Below are 24,051 nucleotides of genomic sequence, written 5' to 3'. Positions count from 1 at the left end.
CACCAGCAGAATAGTGAGTGCAGCTCTGGAGTATAATACAGGATGTAACTCAGGATCAGTAATGTAATGTATGTACACAGTGACTGCACCAGCAGAATAGTGAGTGCAGCTCTGGAGTATAGTAGGACTGATGGAGGACAGGCAATCTATGGACAAATAACTTTACCGTTCCCATCATGTACAGCGCTATTTTGTCATTATGGCGATGTGGTGTGCTGATGAATAACCTGTGCCGTGGGCTGGCTGTACTAACCCTGCTTGCATGTCGGACATTACATGGAGTGTGACATTTCCCATTTGCTTCTTGGCTTTTCTGACATAAAGAAGTTACATTGTGGAATATTAAACCTAAAGTACAAGCTTTTCAGCGGCTTCTGGTGACACTCACAAGGTTGCGTTGCTGTTGCCGCGTGTTCACACATAGCAGAAGTCGTGGGGTGAGGACACTTTGCAAACGTTCTTGGATTTGCAGCTTTTGGTTCCTGGTTTTTCTTCCAATGTCACCCTTCTCCATATCACTGAGATAAATATCTCCCCCCTACTCCCACCCACCACCCACAAAAATATCTAATAAAAGAAATACAATTACTATACATGTTGCAGTTTCTACTTCCATGAAGTCCACCATTCTTTACACTGCAGGCTGAACTACATATCGTAGTAAATTAGATCAGCCCTTGCTTCCACACACACACAGACGGAACTTACTGTTTCTTCCTTTTGTATAAAAAAAAAATCTCTTGTCTCCCACATTTAGGTCCAGAGCAGAACTGGAGCACGAGGCCCTCATAGATGGCAACCTGGCCACCGAGGCCAACCTGATCATCCTGGACACTCTGGAGATTGTCGTCCAGGTGAGATGACCTCTATGGAGGGTGGATTGGAAAAGTGTTTGGTCCTTGTTGGAAAGTTAGTAAATTACTCGCGTAACTTTTTTTTCTTGTGTGTTTTTTTTGTTTGTTTTTTTTGTGTCCCCTCCACGTCCCTAGACTGTGTCTTTAACAGAGTCCAAGGAGAGTATCCTGGGAGGGGTATTGAAGACTCTCCTGCATAGTATGGCCTGCAACCAGAGCGCCCTCTATCTGCAGCACTGCTTTGCCACACAGAGGGCATTGGTTTCTAAGGTAAGGAATATATCCAGAATAGACTTTTCTTGTTTTCCATTTGTAAGGGGAGAGGCCATTACATCTTTGTCCGGCTTTACGTGCCACAGACTGACCTCAGTGTACCAGGCTTTGATGTCTTTCAGGCTGGGCTCTCTTCTGCAGCGTCAGATTCTGTTTTCTGAAATATCCTGATCCCTTCTCTCCTTTTTGATTTTTGTGCTTTTTCACCGTCCAGTTTCCGGAGCTGCTGTTTGAGGAGGAGACGGAGCAGTGCGCCGACCTGTGCCTCCGGCTGCTCAGACACTGCAGCAGCAGCATCGGTACCATCCGGTCACACGCCAGCGCTTCGCTTTACCTTCTCATGAGGCAGAACTTTGAAATCGGCAATGTAAGTTTGGCCATCTTGTCCTGATTTTATCTGGAGCAGGCTCTATGGTAGTTTTTCTTTCGGAGCCTCTGTATAAGATCACCAGTCATGTGCCATAAATGTGTAATGTTATCACCTGGTGTAAATGGCGCCATTCTCCTCAATCTGGCCATGTTTTTATTTTGATCCTGGGCCTCTCCATTCTGAGATACAACCCTCTTTTCCCGGTTTATAAATCTAGCCTTGTTAGCCAAATGGGTGTGTCTTCTTGAAGACGACACCCACTTTACTAAAAAAAAAAAAAAAAAACTAGATTTATACATCCTATCCTATTTTTCATTGTTTCTAAGAGGCTGGAAACCCATCCTGACCAAGTCCTGCTCACACAGCTGTAGTTTGTTACAATGTATCAGTGCAGATAAGATCCTGGAGCAGTGTACACATATGTTCTTTTGCTGCTTAAATATTTACTTTGTCCGATACATTGTAACAAACAGCTCAGCTGTGTTCATATAGGACCAGCCTGAAGTGCAAGAATGAAGCATGAATGTCGTATCTTGGATCTTTAATGTATCCAGGATTTGCTACTTGTTTTCACGTCATCGTTTATGATTAATTGTTCTTGAATTTTGCAGAATTTTGCTCGGGTGAAGATGCAGGTGACCATGTCTCTATCATCCCTGGTGGGAACATCACAGAATTTCAACGAGGAGTTTTTAAGACGCTCCTTGAAGACCATATTGACTTACGCCGAGGAGGATCTGGAGCTACGCGAGACAACGTTCCCGGATCAGGTGCGTTCACAGCCGTGGAAGTGAACAGTGATGCAAACCTAACTTCCCATAGAAGTGAATGTGGCATTATCTCTCCATTGCCGGCAGCTGCAGTCGGCTCTGCCGTTCTGTGACATTTATCGGACCTGCATTTCTGATTTGATATAAATGTCTCAGCTGAGAATTGATTTTTTTGGGGGGGGCATGTCCACACTTTGCACATTGTGGCTCTTGTTTTTCTCGTTGCGCAGCACCACGGCCTCCAGATATAGAGACTTCTGAGTGGAGAAGTTATTTCTGGCATTTTTATTTTAGTTTTTTTTTTTTTTATTGTAAAGTTTTATTTAACTAATGTGAAGTTTTTGTGTTCAGGTTCAGGATCTGGTATTTAATCTCCATATGATACTCTCAGACACGGTAAAGATGAAGGAACATCAGGAGGACCCCGAGATGCTGATTGACCTCATGTATAGGTGGGAAAGGATTTACCACCGCTGTCATTTGCATTTGTTGAGAAATACTAATTGAGCAAATTGGAAACCCTCTGTTATGTGTCCGCAACCCCTAAGGATGCTAATGCCTCCGGACGGTTACATACAATCCGTTTGTGTAGTCCGAACTTGCACACAGCATTCGCTCTCTGTTCCTTTTTTCTTGCCCAAAGACAGGGGAAGCGAGTAACGCAGGACTGCAGAATCTGACTACACACGGTTTGTTTGTAGTCTGTAACCATGGAGACACAAAGGAATCTGTTACATTTGTTACATTTTTTGCAGCACATTGTTGGAGATATATATATATATATATATTTATTTATTTATTATTTTCTTACTATCATTGTTTTAGAATTGCCAAAGGTTATCAGACGTCCCCGGATCTGCGGTTAACATGGCTGCAAAACATGGCAGGAAAACACTCAGAACGAAGTAACCACGCCGAATCGGCACAGTGCCTGGTGCACTCCGCTGCGCTGGTCGCCGAGTATCTCAGCATGCTAGAAGACCGCAAGTATCTCCCTGTTGGCTGCGTCACGTTCCAGGTGAATACAGACGAAAACAAGGGCAGACCAGAAACCCCCCCTGTTGGGGAGTGAAGCAGTAGTGAGCATGTGCGACCACCTGTCCTATAGATGGGAATGGAACAGTGGTCGCACATGCTCACTATCGCTCCAGTCATGCAGAGGACTTTAGCACCCTGTTCTTGTGATTAGTGGGTGTCAGACCCCCGGTGATCATACATTTATCTCCTTTCCTGTGGGTCAGTGATTTGTGTACTTTATGGGGGACAACCCCTTTAAGTTTTAATAAAAACCAAACAGACCCCTCTACCTTTTGTTTTTGATGACGAGTTGTAAAGATGTGATCGTCCTCCGCAGAATATTTCCTCCAACGTCTTGGAAGAGTCAGCAGTGTCGGATGATGTGGTGTCTCCAGACGAAGAAGGGATTTGCTCTGGGAAATACTTCACAGAGGCCGGACTAGTCGGACTCCTGGAACAGGCGGCGGCATCATTCTCAATGGTAACGAAGTTTCATTTAATGATAGTTAATTGCCAACGAGTTTTTCACGCGTCTTCCACACCGCAAGTAACATTATCACAAAACGTGCTGAGTAGGAGAAGCGCGCGTCGTAGTATCAGATACGTCTCTCCGGCCTCTGCTTCCTGGGAAATGTTAATTCACTCTAAATGCAGGAAAAGAGGCGCTGCTCTTATCTGATCACAGCAGGGAGGAAAGTGACTGCCTCGTAAATTACCCGGCGCTGTCCTGTGCACATAATGTATCCACTCTTCTTAAAGGAGAAATTACATTTGTAGATATCAGATAAATGCAGAGTTCATAGTTGAGTGTTACAGCAAATGGAAGAAACCTCAATCACAAAAAAAATGTAGTGCAAAACTGTAAATCAGGACTAGAAGGAGGGGGGATGGAGCTGCAGCTTCCTTCTTTTCCTTTGAGATGACTGGCTGTGAAAGCGGTGGAGGATCAACAGGGTGGAGACATCCGCTTATCCCCTCGCAGAGCAAGTTATCTCACAGGGAAAGAGGGAATCTACAACTGTGAGAGTAGAGAACAGAGACCAGATGTCTTCCTGAGCTCCTCCTTATTTGTTCTTACAGCTGCAGTTTCCCTCTTTTCTGTGAAACGGGATGAGTCGGAGCAGATGTCTTCACATGCTGCTGCTCCTTTATCTCTCTCACAGAGAAAGAGGGAACCTGCAGCTGTAGGAGCTGAGAGGAGGAGCTTCAGCTGTAGGAGCTGAGAGGAGGAGCTTCAGCTGTAGGAGCTGAGAGGAGTTTCAGCTGGAGAAGCTGAGAGGAGGAGCTTCAGCTGGAGAAGCTGAGAGGAGGAGCTTCAGCTGGAGGAGCTGAGAGGAGGAGCTTCAGCTGGAGGAGCTGAGAGGAGGAGCTTCAGCTGGCGGAGCTGAGAGGAGGAGCTTCAGCTGGCGGAGCTGAGAGGAGGAGCTTCAGCTGGCGGAGCTGAGAGGAGGAGCTTCAGCTGGCGGAGCTGAGAGGAGGAGCTTCAGCTGGCGGAGCTGAGAGGAGGAGCTTCAGCTGGCGGAGCTGAGAGGAGGAGCTTCAGCTGGCGGAGCTGAGAGGAGGAGCTTCAGCTGGAGGAGCTGAGAGGAGGAGCTTCAGCTGGAGGAGCTGAGAGGAGGAGCTTCAGCTGGAGGAGCTGAGAGGAGGAGCTTCAGCTGGAGGAGCTGAGAGGAGGAACTTCAGCTGGAGGAGCTGAGAGGAGGAGCTTATTAGGAAGACATCTGCTCATCCCCTCACAGAGAAGGAGGGAGCTCATTTGATTGGCTCAGAGCACACAGCCCAGAGATGACATCACAGCAGTCGTGACCATACACCACTGCTCTTCCCCCTCTCTCATTCTCGCTGGTTAATGACTTTCTTTCAGGCTGGAATGTATGAGGCCGTGAACGACGTCTACAAAGTCCTAATCCCCATCCATGAAGCCAACAGGGACGCCAAGAAGCTGTGTGCAATTCACGGTAAACTGCAGGAAGCGTTCAGCAAGATCGTCCACCAGGTAACAAGAGAACTGTCCGATTCAGTGGCTGTGCACCCGATAATGCCCCCCCCAGTAATCATGTGACCTCAATACTAATAAGACATTTGTAATTGCCACATAGCGCCCCCTAGTGCATGCTACATGTATTGCAGGGCACATATTTATTCTGATTTCCTATATATATATATATATATATATATATATATAATCTGCCGAAAATGAAGGCGTCTCGTACATCCACACTGACATTTACAGTAAGACAGCGCAGGTCTTAGATGAGGAGCGCGTGGTTACTGCCTCCCTGCAGTGCTGACCTTCTCCAGCAGAAGAAGCAATGCCCCCCGCGGAGCCGCTCACCATCATCTCCCAGCTCTTACATAAGCGGAGCCTCATGTACTGTAATAGATGAATGATCCGAGAAAAGTCCAGATAGTCTGCCCCACCGCTTGACACTCTGCAACACCGCATGTGGGACAGACTTTCTATAAAGAAAACATTTCCTTTTTGCACTGACCTGTCATGTAATGTTTTTCTTGCTTTTGGCGCAGGGTAAAAGGAGGCATCCAGTGCACTACAATTCCCAGAATGCATTGCCTGAGCCTTTTTCACTTTGGCTGTATTTAGAGGATCAGACGCTGTATGCTGGGAGTTGTAGTCCTGCCGCGGGTGCCTCCGCCTCTGAGTTTGCACTGTTGACGCTGTTTTTTATCTCCTTGTTACACAGAGTACTGGCTGGGAGGTAGGTAACGTGCAGTCAGTAAAGACCACTAATAGTCTGAGCCCCCTGCAATGCTTGACCCACATGTGCTAGCGGTGGGCTGTGTGCCGTGACCTGATCCATTAACCAGACACATTGCACCCTCTGGTCATGGTAAAGTCCAGCTAGACCTAGTGCATGACGTTCACACCGTGACACTAATAAGTGACCATCATGTCACTCTCATCATCCTCCTCCAAAAGTAGCGCTCTCTCCATCAACACCTGTCTCAACCCCTCCCCCCTGCACCTCCAAAATCAAGGGGTCGATTCAGCCCTTTTTTTATTTTCTATCTAGTGACTGCACCAGCAGAATAGTGAGTGCAGCTCTGGGGTATAATACAGGATGTAACTCAGGATCAGTAATGTAATGTATGTACACAGTGACTGCACCAGCAGAATAGTGAGTGCAGCTCTGGGGTATAATAATAATAATAATAATAATAAATTTTATTTTTATAGCGCCGACATATTCCGCAGCACTTTACATTTCAGAGGGGATTTGTACAGACAATAGACATTACAGCATAACAATAATCACATACAGTAGATTATAACAAATAACAAGAGGAGTGAGGGCCCTGCTCGCAAGCTTACAGTCTATGAGGAAAGAGGGAGACACGAAAGGTGGGTGGTAACAGTTACCCTGATTGTATGGACCAGCCATGATGTTAAGTGTGTAACAGTACAGACACAGAGGGCTAATGGATGCATAAAGCATGTGGGAACATGATGCTGGGAACCTGGTTATGGTAAAACTTTTGGCTGTGCCACCCAGGGATAGATTAGGTTAATGTGTTGAGGCGATAGGCCAGTCTGAATAAATGCGTTTTCAGGACACGCTTAAAATTGTGGGGATTGGGGACTAATCGTATTGACCTGGGAAGTGCATTCCAAAGAATTGGCGCGGCACGTGTAAAGTCTTGGAGACGGGAGTGGGAGGTTCTGACTATTGAGGATGCTAACCTCAGGTCATCAGCAGAACGGAGGGCGCGGGTAGGGTGGTATACTGAAACAAGGGAGGAGATGTAGGGTGGTGCTGAGCCATGGAGGGCTTTGTGGGTGAGGGTAATAAGTTTATACTGAATTCTGGAGTGGATGGGTAGCCAGTGTAATGACTGGCACAAGGTAGAGGCATCGGTGTAACGATTGGTGAGGAATATGATCCTGGCTGCAGCATTCAAGACAGATTGGAGAGGGGAGAGTTTGGTAAGAGGGAGACCGATTAGAAGAGAGTTACAATAGTCGAGACGAGAATGAATAAGAGAAACAGTCAGAGTTTCTGCAGAGTCAAAAGTAAGAAAAGGTCGAATTCTAGAAATGTTTTTGAGGTGCAGATGACAAGAGCGAGCCAGTGATCGAATGTGGGGGGCAAAGGAAAGCTCGGAATCAAGTATGACCCCAAGACAGCGGGCATGTTGCTGGGGAGTAATTGTGGAACCACACACAGAAATAGCAATGTCGGGTATAGGTACATTAGTAGCGGGAGGAAACACCAGGAGTTCAGTCTTTGACTGGTTCAGTTTCAGATATAGTGAGGACATGATATTAGACACAGCGTTTAGACAATCGCCAGTGTTTTCTAGAAAGGCTGGCGTGATGTCAGGAGAAGAAGCGTATAATTGGGTGTCATCAGCATAGAGATGGTACTGGAAACCAAATCTACTGATTGTTTGACCAATAGGGGCAGTGTACAAGGAGAAGTGGAGGGGGCCTAGAACCGATCCTTGAGGAACCCCAACAGTAAGGGGAAGGTGAGAGGAGGAGGAACCGGCAAAAGATACAGTAAAGGAGCGGTCGGAGAGATAGGAGGAGAACCAGGAGAGAACGGTGTCCTTGAGGCCAATGGAATGGAGCATAGTGAGGAGGAGCTGATGATCCACAGTGTCGAATGCTGCAGAGAGATCCAAGAGAATTAGCATGGAGTAATGACCATTTGATTTAGCTGTTAGTAGATCATTAGAGACTTTAGTGAGGGCAGTTTCGGTGGAGTGTAAAGAGCGGAAACCGGATTGGAGAGGGTCGAGAACAGAGTTTTCTGAGAGATAGCAGATAAGACGGGAGTGGACCAGGCGTTCCAGGAGTTTAGAGATGAAGGGAAGATTAGAGACAGGTCTATAGTTAGCGGCACAGTTTTGGTCGAGGGATGGTTTTTTAAGTAGTGGATGTATGATGGCATGCTTAAATGAGGAGGGAAAAATACCAGAAGAGAGAGAGAGGTTAAATATTTTAGTTAGGTGAGGGGTGACAGCAGGGGAAAGGGACTGGAGGAGATGTGACGGAAATGGGTCACTGGTGCAAGTAGTTGGGCGAGAAGATGCAAGGAGCCTGCTTACTTCTTCTTCTGTGACTGGTTCAAAATCAGAGAGTGAGTTAGATGCAGTGGGGGAGGGAGGACAGTGCATGGTATGAGGGGATTTGGAGATAATTTCCTGTCGGATCTGGTCAATTTTTTCTTTGAAGTAATTGGCCAGATCGTCAGCTCGGAGCTCCGTGGTTGGGGCCTGTACTCTTGGATTGAGTAGAGAATGAAAAGTGTCAAAGAGACGTTTCGGGTTGTTGGACAGTGAGGTGATGAGGGTGTTGAAATAGGTTTGTTTGGAGAGGTGAAGGGCAGTGTTGTATGTTCTAAGCATAAACTTAAATATATATAATATATTACATATATAATATGTATACATGTATACATATGTATACATGTATGTATACATGTATAATACAGGATGTTACTCAGGATCAGTAATATAATGTATGTACACAGTGACTGCACCAGCAGAATAGTGAGTGCAGCTCTGGAGTATAATACAGGATGTAACTCCGGATCAGTAATGTAATTTATGTACACAGTGACTGCACCAGCAGAATAGTGAGTGCAGCTCTGGGGTATAATACAGGATGTTACTCAGGATCAGTAATATAATGTATGTACACAGTGACTGCACCAGCAGAATAGTGAGTGCAGCTCTGGGGTATAATACAGGATGTAACTCAGGATCAGTAATGTAATGTATGTACACAGTGACTGCACCAGCAGAATAGTGAGTGCAGCTCTGGAGTATAATACAGGATAAGTAAAGTCTTTACAGTCTGAGAAGAAAGTTTAGTGAATGATATCAGATATTGGCATTTACAGACTGTTTCCACACAATTTGTAACTTTTTTTAAGCTTTGGTCTATTAATTTGTTTCAGGCAGATTATTTAGGCATGACCTAAGTTTAGCTAAATCGACCCCTGAACTTTATGTCCTCCCATGTTTAGTTCCTCCTGCATGCCAACATCCATCATCATCTTACGTTGCTTTATCTGAGAGGTACGGGATCTGTGGCCTGCTTAGCAGTTGTGGGCACCAAGTACTTGCTGGCACTTGCAGTTCGACAGCCTCTGGTCAGCCACCGATCGTTTACCTTCGCTTTTCATGCATGTCGCTTGTACTTAACACTTTCCTCTCCATCCTAACCCCTGTGGCCTCTGCATCGCCTTCCCCTCCCGGCACCGCATCCCCATCATTGCACTTGTACGTTTTCCAGTTGAATATTTTGTTTTTCTCCATTTTAGTTTTTGGACGAACCCTAATTAAAATAATTTCTGTTTTTGTTTTTTTTCCCGCCCTTCACCCACTGTCTTCCCCCCCGGTTGCTGACCCTTCTGTCCCCACTTTTTACTCTTGTCTGTTGTGGTAAGTTCTATCTCCTGGATAATTTAGTTTTATGTCTCATTTAACTTCAGCCAAGAGGAAAAAAAAAAACGATAATTAACGATTGACCCTTAATTTGCCGGAAGGTTTGTGGGAGATTTTGAATTTGGATGTAACTTAAAAAAAAAAAATATATATTTAAAAAAAAAATCCCACTTTAGTGAACTGTAACTTTTCCCACTTACAGTTTTCTATGTTGGGTGTAAGGAATGACCCGGCCGCCGGCGCTGCCTCTCCCTTTGTGATGATGTGGATGACCCCCTTTCCCCTCCAGCCCCCCGCAGCAGACGAGAGGGGTTCACCGTGCGTTATAAAACCATATGGTGGCTGTGCGCTACCTCTCGGCTCTGTTAACGGCTCTGCGGTGTAATCTCCTCTCTCATGCTGCCCTATTATTTTTTTTTTCCCTTTGGAAAATAATAGGTTAATCAGCGCTTTAGTTTCCTGTAATCCTCTGTGCTGCTGTGCGCGCCCGTCGTCCACAGTGGTCCCCTATAGTCATCACATTGCCACACACACATGCTGTAGAGATATTCGTCATTCCCGGGTCAAGGCCTTCACATCAGGCTCCAGTCTGTCAGAGCATGCTGAGAGTTGTAGTTCTTCAACACTTCTAGTTGACTTTGCAGAATGGAGGCTGTCATCATTACTTGACCCTTTCTGCAGCCGCCTAGTCTAACATGGATGATGAGCAATTATATGTACTAAAGGATGTGAAAACTTTTGCAACCAGCATTTTAATGCTTTAGAAAAAAATATATATATATTACCGTTCCGTGTACACAGCTTCTATGCAAACCTATGTGTCTCCATGGTTGCAAGCTACAAACAAACCCCGCGTGTAGCCTGATCTTGCAGTCTGTCTCAGAGGTAGTGATTCTAGGATCAGACGGCACAGAGCTGCTTTGTAGTCTGTAACCATGGAGACATATAAAGGCTGTGTACACAAAACGGTAAGATTTCAGGATATTTGCAAAGTGAATTTTCTTTTTTTTTTTTTTTTTTGCATATATGATATGTATAGAGTATCTTCGGTCCATTGGATCTGTTAAAAAAAAAAAGTTTGCTAAAGTATTCATACCCTTTAAATAAAAGTTAGCATTGGTTCAGCTGATTTGAGTGCAGGGGACGCAGCATTTATAGTTAGTGAGGTCACTTGAATCATGGCTCCATTTTTGCTGCCAGAGTGCAGCAGAGCGAAATATTTCTTGCTAAATTGTGGCAAAACTGCATAATTTTGCTTGAATTTTGCATAAAAATCCGGTGGTCTGACCTCAACCAGTGATCGCCGCCTACATTTCCTAATGTAATCAGTGGTCTTATTGATGCCGGGCTTTACTCACCTCGCATCGACCTTGAGTAATTTCATATTACTTTCCACATTTAGAGCTGCCTTCACATCCTGTCCGCCTCCTGCTGCTTCAGTGTCTGCACCGATCGTGCTCTGCTGTACTGCAGTCTGATGCTGAAACCACTGCAGCTCTCACAATACATCACAATACTATCAGGGTTTGTCTGCCTGACTGAAATTATGCGGCAGGAGAATTCTGAGTGCAGCTTTGAAGCTTAGGAGAAGCTATACCTGAAGATCTGTGCAAGATGAGGACAGCAGAGTCTTCATGTTTTGTATCGATGTCCAGAGTATTCGATGTGATTCTTTCCTCCTGTCATTACCCTTGTGATAATTTAGCCTCCTCTTGTCCTCAGGACGGGAAGAGAATGTTTGGGACGTATTTCCGTGTGGGTTTTTATGGAACCAGATTTGGAGACTTAGATGAACAAGAGTTTGTTTACAAAGAACCAGCAATAACCAAACTGGCGGAAATCTCCCACCGGCTGGAGGTAAAACACCACCGTCCGATGTCTGTAGAGACCGTGTCTGGAGTATGAGCACAGATAGTATTTCCCTTTAATGACCATCTTATCTTTATAGAGACAGGAGTGCAGTACGATCTGTGCCTATGTCATTTATATAGGGAGTCAGGAAGGCAGTACTATCTGTGCCTATGTTATTTATATAGGGAGTCAGGAAGGCAGTACTATCTGTGCCCAAGTTATTTATTTGGTGAGTCAGGAAGGCAGTACTACCTGTGCCCAAGTTATTTATATAGGGAGTCCGGAAGGCAGTACGATCTGTGCCGGAGTCAATTAGATAGGGAGTCCGGAAGGCAGTACTATCTGTGCCGGAGTCAATTAGATAGGGAGTCCGGAAGGCAGTGCTATCTGTGCCGGAGTCAATTAGATAGGGAGTCCGGAAGGCAGTGCTATCTGTGCCGGAGTCAATTAGATAGGGAGTCAGGAAGGCAGTACTATATGTGCCCAAGTTATTTATATAGGAGACAAGAAGGCAGTACTATCTGTGCTTACGTTATATAGAGACAAGAAAGCAGTACTGTCTGTGCCTAAATAGTAAAGAAAAAATGAGGCAGTACTAGCTGCTCCTACATAATTTTTAGAGAGCGAGGCCGTAATATCTGGGCCTACCTGTATTTTTATATAGAGAGGCAAGAAGGCAGTACAATCAGCACCTATATCATTTATTTAGACAGTGAGGTTGTACTATCTGTACCTACATAATTTATATATAGAAACAGGAATATAGTATTATCACTGCATGCATCATTTGTATAGAGACATGGGGGCAGATATGCAGCACTATCTGTGCCTAGATCAATTAATATTATTGGGTATTTCTCGTTCGCCTTATTGGGGGACACAGAGACCATGGGTGTATGCTGCTGCCACTGGGAGGCTGACACTATGCACAAAAAAAGGATAGCTCCTCCTCCGCAGTGTACACCCCACCGACCGGCAGGGAATTCCTCAGTTTAGCTTAGTGTCAGTAGGAGGTGGACACGGGTCTTTAATTAGACCCATATCTACCTCGATGTGCGTCGTTTCTTTTCAGGTTTTCCCGGAGGGATACAGTGTGTATGGTCACATCTTTACTCCCACAAGGAGTCTGTGAGTACGGCGTGTACTGCCACCCCGTATCCTCACAGTTCTCCGTAGCAGGACCACCAGCCTTCCAGGCGGACGCCAACACGAAGATGTGTCAGCGATCCAGAGGGTCCTCGTCGCCAGTCTCCCACCCACTCGCCTACCAGAGCCTGTCGGTTGGTTGAGACGCAGACTCTTCAGGTACTCTCCCGGGACGGGTAAGTATGGGGACCCTTTGGCCAGCAGCATTCCTCCCCGAGGGCGCGTTCACAGCATCTTCCCTGGAGCAGGGATGCGGTGGCGCTGCGATCTCCTGCGCCCATCTTGCTCCTACAGCCAGCCCCTTCACCGTCCTCTTCTTCTCCCCCGACACTTCGATCGGGTATCCCAGGGTCCTCTCGCGGCGGCGCTCGCATTGCGGCACCTCCGCGCCGACCCCGTGCTGACAGGCAGCCGCCGCTAGTAATTTAGGCCCCGGCTTCAGTTCGGGCCTACTCCGGTATCGCGGCCACGCCCCCCGCCCCTTTCTACTAAGCGGGCTTCTCTCCCGCCCGTTCCAGGCCCTCCCACCGCCCTTCTTAGCCTGTTCCTGGCCAGGGGCGGTTCCTGATTCAGCAGGCGGTTAGCTCCGCCCTCCTTCCCCTGGGAGTGCGTTTTCCATGATTCCTTCAGGCGGTCGCCATCTTTGCAGCCGCACAGCCGGACGCCCCTGTCAGCCAGACATTCCTCTGACCTGCATCTGCAGAGTGGTGGATACCTTCGTCTCTGGGGTCACCGGACCGTGAGTAGCTCTGCATCTGCAGACACCCTTCTCTGCACCCTGTCCCCCAACCTTCCGGCTCTCCCTCAGATTTTCATTATGTCTAACTCCAAATCTGACCGTAACCGCCCTGCGGCTCCCCCCTGCACTCTAGTCAAGTTCTTTGCATGCTCTTCCTGCAATCGCAAACTTCCCTCAGGTCAGTCCACTTCCCTCTGCCTGGATTGTAGCAATCCTATTCAACCTGACGCCGCCCAGGAGCCATCTAGGGCCCCAGGCGAGAGTGAACCCCCTATGCCCGGCTGGGCCTCGTCTCTATCACAGTCAGTGGCAGACCTCACCAGGGTGTCTCAGTCCCTAGTAGCCGTCCTGGATAAGTTGCCCCATGACATCTCTACAGGGTCCAGCAGGCCTCAAGAGGTTCCATCTGAGTCGGCCAGCGTTAGTCGCAAAAGACCCAGGCAGGATCTCCAGCCGGAATCCTCTCCTCGCCCCATGTCTCCACATAGTCCTCGGCAGCCTCCCTCCCGGGCCTCCTCACCCGGGTCAGGTGAAGCGCTCTCGGACAGGTCATCTGAGGGGACCTTAGAGCTGGATTCGGACCAGGATGCGAACATGAGGGTTACTGTGCAGAACCTCATTGCAGCGATCCATCAGACCTTCGACATTGCTGACCCCCTGCGAAATCCTCAGATCAGGAGGTTTCGTTCAGACGGGAGGAAACACCCTCCAGGGTATTCCCTTTACATTCCGAGTTTGGAAAGATTTTTACCAGGGAAAGAGGAGATCCGACCAGACGCTTTCAACGAGGAAAGCGTCTCGGCGTTCTGTACCCGTTTGCTAAAGAGCTCACGGACAACTGGTCTGCTTCCCCCTCAATCGATCCGCCCGTGTCCAGGCTTTCTAATAACACGGTTCTCCCGCTGTCAGGCGTGGCGTCTCTGAAGGATTCTAATGATAGGATTATAGAATCCCTGGCGAAGTCTGCCTTCGAAGCGGCTTCGACGGCGGTATGCCCAATTTTTGCCTCATCTTGGGCAGCAAAGGCCATAGCCACTTGGGCAGAGGATCTTCGTCAGGGCATCATAGAGAAAGCACAACCAGATCGATTGGCCGATCTCGCCAATCAGATTTCCCATGCGGGGGATTATCTGCTTTCTGCTTCTTTGGATGCCGCATCCTGCGCAGTTCAGGCGTCAAGTAACGTTGTGGCAATCCGACGTACAATTTGGCTCAAGGCCTGGCATGCGGACCTGTCTTCTAAAAAGTCTCTTACTAATCTCCCTTTTCAGGGAGGGCGCCTCTTTGGATCCCAATTGGACCAGATTATTAAGGACGCCACCGGAGGCACGAGTTCTCTCCTGCCTCAGTCCAAGCCTCGCAGACCCCCAATAAGGCATCAGTTTCGACCCTTTCGGGCTTACCGCCGTTTCAATACGGCGGAGACCTCCAACCAACAAAGACCGCAGGCACGCCAAGATAGGAAGAAAGTTTCCTTCAGACCCACTCCCTCCTGGCGCTCCCACTCTTCGCAGGGCAGACCATCCAGATCCGGATCTGGACGGTCCCCATCAGCATGACTATCCTCGGACTCCCGAGGGTCCCTTCCAATTGGGAGGTCGACTCCTGTTCTTCAAGGACGTCTGGCTGGCCTCAGTAGAGGACGCTTGGGTCAGGGAGGTTGTATCGTCAGGATACAAGATGGAGTTCGTCTCTCTTCCACGGGATCGTTTCTTCGAATCCCGTCCTCCAAAAGATCCAGCTTTGATCCCGGTGTTCTTTACGGCCATCGACTCTCTCCTCAGTTCCGGGGTGTTTGTGCCCGTTCCCGAATCGGAGCGGTTTACAGGGTTTTATTCAAACCTGTTTGTCGTGCCGAAAAAAGACGGGGCGGCCTTCGCCACTTCCGGATGGAGTCGGTTTGTTCGGTAATCGCTTCCATGGAGGAGCAGGAATTCATGTGTTCGATAGACATCCAAGATGCCTATCTACATGTTCCCATATTCTCCGGACATCAGAAGTTCCTGCGTTTTGCGGTTCGCCAGGAACATTACCAGTTCGTCGCGCTGCCCTTTGGTCTCGCCACCGCTCCCAGAGTCTTCATGAAGATCGTGGCTGCGTTGATGGCCTTGTTGAGGATCAGAGGTCTCGTTCTTTTTCCATACCTCGACGATATTCTGATCAAAGCTCCCGCTTTCCAACAGGCACGTCTCAGTTTGGCGATCGTCCTAGACACTCTTTCCAATTTCGGGTGGATCGTCAACAGGAAAAAGTCCTGTCTGGTCCCTACTCAACGTCTTGTGTTTCTGGGCCTACTGTTCGACACTCGTCGGTCAAGGGTCTTTCTCCCACAAGAGAAGATTCTCTCCCTGCAGCAGCATGTACGATCGCTGCAGACCACACGATTTCCGTCCCTCCGTACAGCTATGCGGGTCCTGGGAAAGATGGTGGCGGCGATAGAGGCAGTTTCCTTTGCCCAATTTCACGCCAGGCCTCTCCAACGGGCCATTCTGTCGAGGTGGAACAGGTCGGCTCTGTCCCTGGATCGCCCTGTTCGCCTTTCATGCCGGATCAAGCGGTCACTCAACTGGTGGTTGACGTCACCTCTTATCCTCTTGGAGCGGTCTTTTCCTGTTCACTGGTAGATTGTAACAACGGATGCCAGCCTCCTCAGCTGGGGTGCAGTGTTCCGCAATCACACTGTTCAGGATCATTGGTCGACTCAAGAATCTGCTCTGCCGATCAACGTCCTAGAGATACGAGCGATCCATATGGCTCTCGTCCACTGGGAGAGGCTCCTCAGGGGCCTGCCTGTCCGGATTCGGACAGACAATGCCACAGCGGTGGCATATGTCAACCGTCAAGGAGGGACACGGAGTGTCTCAGCCCTGACAGAAGTGTCAAAGATCCTTCAGTAGGCAGAGATTTCGATACCGACAATCTCCGCGGTACACATTCCCAGCGTAGACAACTGGGCCGCCGATTTTCTCAGCCGCCAGGGTCTCGCGGCAGGAGAGTGGTCCCTACATCCGGAGGTATTTCTTCAGCTCTGCCGTTGTTGGGGAGCCCCGGACGTAGATCTGCTAGCTTCTCGCCTCAACAGGAAAGTCCCACAGTTTGTATCCAGGGCTCGAGATCCTCTCGCAGTGGGCGCCGACGCCCAGGCCATTCCTTGGTCGCAGTTCGAGCTCCCCTACCTGTTTCCTCCCCTGCCTCTTCTTCCCAAGCTGTTGAAGAAGATCAAAGCTGAAGGAATTCCAGTCATTCTTATCTCCCCGAATTGGCCCAGAAGGTCTTGGTTCGCGGACATTGTCAATCTTCTCGCGGACGCCCCCTGGAAGCTTCCAGACAGGGCAGATCTGCTGTCTCAAGGCCCGATTTGCCACCCCAATTCTCGGCCGCTCAATTTAACGGCGTGGCTGTTGAGACCGAGGTTTTGAAACGAGCAGGATTCTCCGGTCGAGTAATTCATACCATGATCCGAGCCAGGAAGCCATCATCTTCCAAAATTTACTACCGTACTTGGAAGGCCTATTTCACTTGGTGTGAGGCCAATAACATGTGCTTTTCGCTCCCTTCCGTTCTGGCGTTTCTTCAGGCAGGGCTGGATGCGGGGCTTGCTCTCAGTTCCTTGAAGGGTCAAGTTTCGGCGCTGTCCATTTTGTTTCAGAAGACGTTGGCCTCCCGCCCTCAGGTCAAACCTTTCTTCAGGGCATGGCTCACACGGCTCCTCCGTATCGAGCGCCCGTGGATCCATGGGATCTTAATCTGGTTCTTGAGGTTCTGCAAGGTTCTCCTTTTGAACCTCTCAGGGATGTTTCCCGTTCTCTCCTTTCTTGGTACTTCACCAGGACAAGGTAGTTCTGCGGCCTCCGCCCTCTTTTCTTCCAAAGGTGGTGTCCTCCTTTCACCTCAATGAGGATATTGTTCTGCCGTCCTTCTGTCCGAGTCCAACTCACCCTCGGGAGCGGTCCCTGAACAAGCTGGATCTGGTCAGGGCAATGAGAGTCTGTCTGTCTAGGACGACTTCCTTGCGAAAGACAGACTCTCTTTTCGTCATTCCAGATGGGGCGCGGAAAGGTCACCCGGCTTCCAAAGCTACTATTGCTCGCTGGATCAGATCAGCAATTTTGGAGGCCTACCGGGTTAAGCATCGAGTGGCCCCTCCGGGGATCAGAGCGCGCACTACCCGGGCAGTGGGTGCCTCCTGGGCGGTACGCCACAGAGCCTCCGCGCTGCAGCTTTGCAATGCTGCAACCTGGTCTTCGGTTCACATGTTTGTGAAATTCTACAAGGTCCACGCCTACGCTTCGGCGGACGCCAGCCTAGGTAGAAGGATCCTGCAGGCAGCGGTGGTGAGTCCACTGGCCTGATGGAAGTTTGTTTCCCACCCCAGGGACTGCTTTGGGACGTCCCATGGTCTCTGTGTCCCCCAATAAGGTGAACGAGAAAACAGGATTTTTGGGTTGCTTACCGTAAAATCTGTTTCTCGGAGCCTTCATTGGGGGACACAGCACCCTCCCATGTTCTACAACTCCTGTTCTTACTTTGGTTGATTGGTTACAGTTGAGTTGTTTGTTCTGTTTTCAATCTATTCTGTTACTTCTCCTACTGCTTTCTCACTAACTGAGGAATTCCCTGCCAGTCGGTGGGGTGTACACTGCAGAGGAGGAGCTAACCTTTTTTTGTGCATAGTGTCAGCCTCCTAGTGGCAGCAGCATACACCCATGGTCTCTGTGTCCCCCAATGAAGGCTCCGAGAAACAGATTTTACGGTAAGCAACCCAAAAATCCTGTTTTTTGTGTCTTTATCGACCGGTGAATGCAGGACTCTGTGTAATCCGCACCCTTCTCTTTCTGTAGGGGTTCTACGGTGAGCGGTTCGGGGAGGACGTTGTTGAGGTCATTAAGGATTCCAACCCGGTTGACAAATGTAAATTAGATTCTAATAAGGTAACGGAGAGGATTCCAGTTTTTTGTTTTTTTTTTCTTGTCTGGTACTGATCTATAGCAGCTGCATCAGTGGGATCGATCTCCTCTATGTGGAGCCTTTGGAGGTGTAGACCTGAGCATATCCGTTGTGTCGTCCGTCCGCAGGCGTTCATCCAGATCACCTACGTGGAGCCGTACTTCGACACCTATGAAATGAAGGATCGGATCACCTACTTCGACAAGAACTACAACCTGCGGCGCTTCATGTACTGCACGCCCTTCACCTTGGATGGAAGGGCACACGGGGAATTGCACGAGCAGTTCAAGAGGAAGACGATCCTGACCACATCGCACGCGTTCCCTTACATCAAAACCCGGATAAACGTCATTCACAAGGAGGAGGTGAGGGGCGCACAGCATCAGGTTTTGCTTGTCGTGCTACTTTGCAGGTCTCCACGTGACCCTTTTCGCTTGCACTGTCCTGCGATGTAGCAGTAACATACAGCGATCTCTGGTTGCACAACTAGTCTCGCGGCCAAAGACGCTCTGACATTACTTTAAGCGAGCAGAGATCTTACTTTGTGCTTTGCACTCGCATTATTGTATTTTCAAAAGTTGCAGAACTTTCTTTTTTGAAACTTCAGTTTCCATAAAAGCTCCCGAGTTCTGAAGATTTGGCACAATCCGTTACGGCGATCTGTATAGTCTCCATTGTTCCCCCCGGTTTCCAGAAATTTACATTGGAAGTAGTAATTCCTGTATTTTATTTTGCTCTCAGATGCTAATTCAGTGTCTGGGGAAATTAGGAAACAACTTTCCAGAAGCAGAAGGTTTTTGTGTTTTTTTCCTAACTTAAATGGGTATTGCCAAGTTGTCTCTTGAGCAGCTTAGAACTCTGCAGTCTCGGAGAGAGAATTTTCTAGCTCCAAAGTTTGGGTCCTCATTATTTTCAATGGGGTTCTGGTTCAAGTTTGGGTAAAGTTCTGGTACCCAAACTAAACTTTGGAATAAAGTTCGGGTAGGCTACCAAAACCCAAACTTTCACGGGTCCACTCATGTTGAACTCAGCACATGTTCTGCTGTAAGATCTTCAGGCATTTGAACAAGCACACCCCTCAGGACAGTGAGAGCCCTGATTTAGTAGATCTGAAAGATGCCAATGCTCGGTCTGGTGATTTTACAAGATTTATAAAAGCATCTCTTTAGAAGCTGAGGGGAAAGCAGGAGGCTTACTCTTGTATATAAATCAAGAAACTGGAGAGATGTGACTGAGATGTTAAGAGTTAACTCCTTTCCTGCAATGTAACTACTGCAAACTTTGCCTCTAAAAGTCAAGCTCCATGGAAACGAGCTGTACACTGTGAAAGTTCTCAGAGTGACAGCAGATAGAACAAGCAAGTCAATTGCAAACTTGCTTATTTTCATGCTAACTAATTAAAGAAATATGAGAACACCCCTTTATAAGTGAGAGAATCTTGGGGTGACTGTTACGGGCTCGTCAGTAATCATTCCTGTGTACGTTGCAGATCATTTTGACTCCTATTGAAGTCGCCATCGAGGACATGCAGAAGAAGACCCAGGAGTTGGCCTTTGCCACCCACCAGGATCCGGCCGATCCAAAGATGCTGCAGATGGTCTTACAGGGCTCCGTGGGGACAACTGTGAATCAGGTGAGCACTGATCTCCGGCTGCTGCTGTCTGTAGCACAGCGGTGACATCACATAGAGATGGCGATGACTATTCATCCATTTTTATGAAGCAGAGGCCACAGACTTTTTCTGGTAGTGATGTCAAACTGCCCCTGGGTATTCGGGTATTGGCTTCTACCCTAATAATGGCTGACAGATACTTTGTTCCTTAGTGGCGTTCAGAGTGGTGGCACATATTGGGGGGATACATTAACGTTTCATGGTCGTTTCTTTTGCAGGGTCCGCTGGAGGTCGCTCAGGTGTTTTTGTCGGAGATTCCAAACGATCCCAAATTATTCCGCCATCATAACAAACTGAGACTCTGTTTTAAAGATTTCACAAAAAGGTGTGTTTCCCTTTTAAGGATAACCACTCTCCATAGGGTAAATTATGGGTCATGAATGCAATGCTTTTATATCCATTGATGTCAATACATTCCTTTCCGCAGGAGTTAACCAAGAATCCATCAGTGAGCTCGTTTTGGCACAGTTTGTATCACTTCTCTTTTTCTCAGCTCCTCTGATGTGATCTGTGGTCATAAGTCAAGTCAAAACTTAAGAGCTCAGAAAAGTTACAAACTCTCTTAAATCAAGCTCACCGATAGATTCTCAGTTAAATCATTCAACAGCCAGCAATATACAGGGAGACAAAAAGCCTAACTGCAATTTTTTTAAAATTATTTTTTAGCCCCAAATACATAAATAACCCCGAAAGCATCCATAGCGCCTTTTCATTCACAAACAACCTATCTTCAGGTATTGCAGCTCGGCCTCGTTCACTTTAATGGAGAGGAGACGCAATACATTTTATTTGGGAATTCTCTGCTTTTACGTGCTATGGCCACATCCGTCTGATAATCCAGAATATCCAGCACTGATCAGGTCCCATTGATGCCAGATTAGACATTTTCTGCACTACGTCTTCTGCAATGTCCTGTAAGCACCACGTTCTACGCAGACTGAAGATCTGATGGTGATTGTGGATGGATGATGGGAGTAGTTCCTTCCCGTGCTCAGGAGACATTGCGGAGGTGAATGTCGTAGCCGTTTCACCTGTCTATTCTTTAATAGGTGCGAGGACGCTCTGCGAAAGAATAAGAGTCTCATCGGTCCGGACCAGAAGGAATATCAGCGGGAGCTGGAGCGTAACTATCACCGCCTGAAGGAGGCGCTGCAGCCGCTCATCAACAGGAAGATCCCACAGCTGTACAAGAATGTGGTCCCCATCACCTGTCACAGGTAATCTGCAGCCACCATGTGGAGGTCAACTGCTGTCCTAGGCCTTCATTCTAGTTGGGGGGGTGTCACTTTCTGTATTTTTCCAGTAGTTTTCACATCCCTCGTCCACGATTGTGGTCTGACCCCCCGCGTTCTTTACATCACTGCTTTCTGTGCTCTGTAGGGATTCGTTCAGTAGAATGAGTCTAAGAAAAATCGACTTGTGATGTGAAGAAAGTTGGGATCGCTCCTCCCTATGGAACCGATACCTGGCGGAAAGCAATGGGGGCACAGGACGCAGGCGCCCGTTACACTGAGAACAGACCCTCGTCCTGCACCGTGACCCTCAGAGTGGGGAAATTCACCGTCAGACTGTTAAAGGAAGGTCCGCTATGGCAACGCTCGGCGTTACTTTGGATTCCATCATTTCACTATTATTCATTTCCTGTGGTACAACGATCCATTTTTTATCACTATTTATGCAATTTGCATTTACTTGTATTACATTTCTATTAATTTATATTCCACTTTGTCATTTTAATATTATTTTAAGGTACTTTCATCCTTTGTCTTCATTACCAATGAATTTTTTTTTTTTTTTTATCGCAAATTGAACCACAGTCATAAAATTGTGAATGGTATATAGGAGGAGACAGAGTCCCCCGGTACTGAGCGCTCCAATTTTTTTTTTTAGGCCTTTTTCTTTCCTTACACAGTTTCTAGATTCAGATCTGAATGCTCCGACAAGAGAAACAACTTTCTTTTATCTTAATTTTCTTTTTTTTTTTTTTTTAATGGCGGCCAATTATAACCTCCACCATGGAGATGCAACTCTCGGCATGAAAACATTCCCATTATTGGTGGTGGCATCATCTCAGCCATTTTTTTCCCGTTATTATCTTGCATTGGTCGATTACTCAGGGCCATCTACACCAAACATGGGAAGGAGGTTATTACTTTATTTATTGCAGTCTCTAATGACGGTACTTATCCTTTAAGATCCAGAACGCTTTTAAGGTATAATATAGCGTTAAAATTAACGTCACTACATACAATTGCCAAACGCTACGATCTTCCACTGTTGTATACACGTCTCGTGAGATTAGAGTAGAAGCACCTTGAAGAAATGTTCCGCATTTCTTTTCCACTCTGGAAGAAGCCATTTCTATTTTCTTATTCAGCATTTTGTGTCCGTCCTCTACGTCTGTTGGCTCACACTGGGAGTTGTAGTGTTTGCTGCCAGTTTGGAGGGGGGTCCAGGACCGCTTCTCTGTTCCTATTAGCATGGAGAAGATGCAGAACATCTCCACACAACTTGGGGCGATGTAGGTAGATTTCGAGGTCCGGATCTAGAGTTCAGGAAACAGTTGCAGGATTGTAGTCCGTGGCCACCCGATGAGAGCTTTCGTATTGCGAACTGGCACTTCCTCAGATTATCAGTTCCGGGGTGACCTCATCATTCCGGCATGGCATCACATTCGGAATATCAGAATAAGCGCCGGGATTCCGACCGGTATTGGGAGGTTCTCAGAACTCTGGTCCTGCCAGGTTCTGCAACTTTTTGCTCAACTCTAATTCCTCGTAGGTAGGTGTTCTTTACACAGCACAAGTTACTTTCCAGCCACCCACACTTAGTAATATTACAAGCATTCAGTTGGCAGGTAAACATTTCCGAGTTGCTGATGGGTTACTAAATTGTGGCTATTTATTGCTCTTCAGCCTTTGTGCTCAGATTATATTCCGTGTATATTTTGTATTGTATTATTTGGACTCATTAAACTATGAAATATTTTTACTTGTGAAATCTTGAGTCATTTATATTGCATAACAGATGAGTAAATAACAATACTAATGGTACTAAGCTCCAATTCCCCTCCCACACACGAACAATAAAATGCCCATCACTAAGGATGGGGCTGGAGGGGTGTATAACATGTCTTCTCCCGTATGTGGAAAATTCCAGGCTTGGGTGAGCTTTTAAGTTCTGTATGTGAGTCTTGGTTACTTACCGGTATCAGTATCTTTCGGAATCCATGACAGCACCACAAGAGAAGGGATCTGCCCACCAAGGACAGGAAAACTAGAGGCTAAAAAGGGCAGCACCTCTCCCTCACAAAGGACAACCAACAGCACATAACAAACTTTAAGGTGTGGAATCACAACCGTAGCGAAAGAAGTACTTGCCCACATGTGACAGGAGGGACTATAAGGGTGCTGTCATGGGTTCTGAAAAATCCCGTTACCGGAAAGTAACCAAGACTTTATCGATCACCCATGATAGTACCACGGAGAGAATTACATGGAAAGAAGAATTCAGGGAGGGATCACAGCCTGGAGCATCCTTCTCCCAAAGGTGAGGAAGATGCACCCACATCCAATCTATAATGCCTATAGAAAATGGGAGAAGACCTGGTTACTGCCTTACAAATTTCTTCTATCGAGAAATCTGATCTCTTCACCCAGAAGGATGCCGTGGCCAGAGTGGAATGAGCCTTTAAATCTTCCGAGACACCCTTGCCACTTGATGAGTAGGCTAAAGAAATGGCCTCCCTAATCCACTTAGCAATTGTGGGTTTTGAGGCTTTAAACCCTTTTCAAGAATCCTGGAAGGACACGAACAATGATCTATCCTTTCTCCAGCTTTCTGTCGCGTACAGGTATCTGATTATGCATCTTATAACATCCAGAGTATGAAGTTTTTCCTCCTTTTGTTTTTTTTGGATTAGCACAGGAGGGAAGGGCGACTTCTTGTAATCTATGGATCAAGACGCTACTTTAGGAAGGTAGGCTGGATCTGGCTTA

At 47.4% G+C, this 24,051-nt stretch overlaps 1 protein-coding gene across 14 annotated transcripts in view; it reads left to right on the top strand.

Annotated features, from left to right (window-relative positions):
- The window catches only part of DOCK7 (dedicator of cytokinesis 7), a 109,295-nt gene extending 86,251 nt beyond the window's left edge, over positions 1-23,044 (top strand). For 9 of the 14 annotated variants that reach the window (XM_073544642.1, XM_073544646.1, XM_073544652.1 and 6 more), the window contains 16 exons: positions 758-854; positions 990-1,124; positions 1,342-1,494; positions 2,109-2,267; positions 2,619-2,719; positions 3,093-3,285; positions 3,622-3,765; positions 5,149-5,280; positions 5,987-6,001; positions 11,430-11,555; positions 18,276-18,365; positions 18,510-18,746; positions 19,871-20,014; positions 20,272-20,378; positions 21,103-21,270; positions 21,434-23,044. In XM_073544642.1, coding sequence (XP_073400743.1) covers positions 758-854; positions 990-1,124; positions 1,342-1,494; positions 2,109-2,267; positions 2,619-2,719; positions 3,093-3,285; positions 3,622-3,765; positions 5,149-5,280; positions 5,987-6,001; positions 11,430-11,555; positions 18,276-18,365; positions 18,510-18,746; positions 19,871-20,014; positions 20,272-20,378; positions 21,103-21,270; positions 21,434-21,476 — 2,044 coding nt within the window. In that variant the 3' untranslated portion in view covers positions 21,477-23,044. Of the gene's footprint in view, positions 1-757; positions 855-989; positions 1,125-1,341; positions 1,495-2,108; positions 2,268-2,618; positions 2,720-3,092; positions 3,286-3,621; positions 3,766-5,148; positions 5,281-5,986; positions 6,002-11,420; positions 11,556-18,275; positions 18,366-18,509; positions 18,747-19,870; positions 20,015-20,271; positions 20,379-21,102; positions 21,271-21,433 lie in introns of all 14 variants that reach the window. The other 5 variants (XM_073544649.1, XM_073544640.1, XM_073544651.1 and 2 more) reach the window with 1 other exon arrangement.
- The last annotated feature ends 1,007 nt before the right edge of the window (positions 23,045-24,051 follow it).

Source organism: Dendrobates tinctorius, unplaced genomic scaffold, assembly GCF_039654945.1.
Source record: "Dendrobates tinctorius isolate UK_male_01 unplaced genomic scaffold, ASM3965494v1 ptg000138l, whole genome shotgun sequence".
Lineage (NCBI taxonomy): Eukaryota > Metazoa > Chordata > Amphibia > Anura > Dendrobatidae > Dendrobates > Dendrobates tinctorius.
The sequence above is the reverse complement of the archived record's forward strand: the minus strand, read 5'-3'. Positions and strand labels throughout refer to the sequence as shown.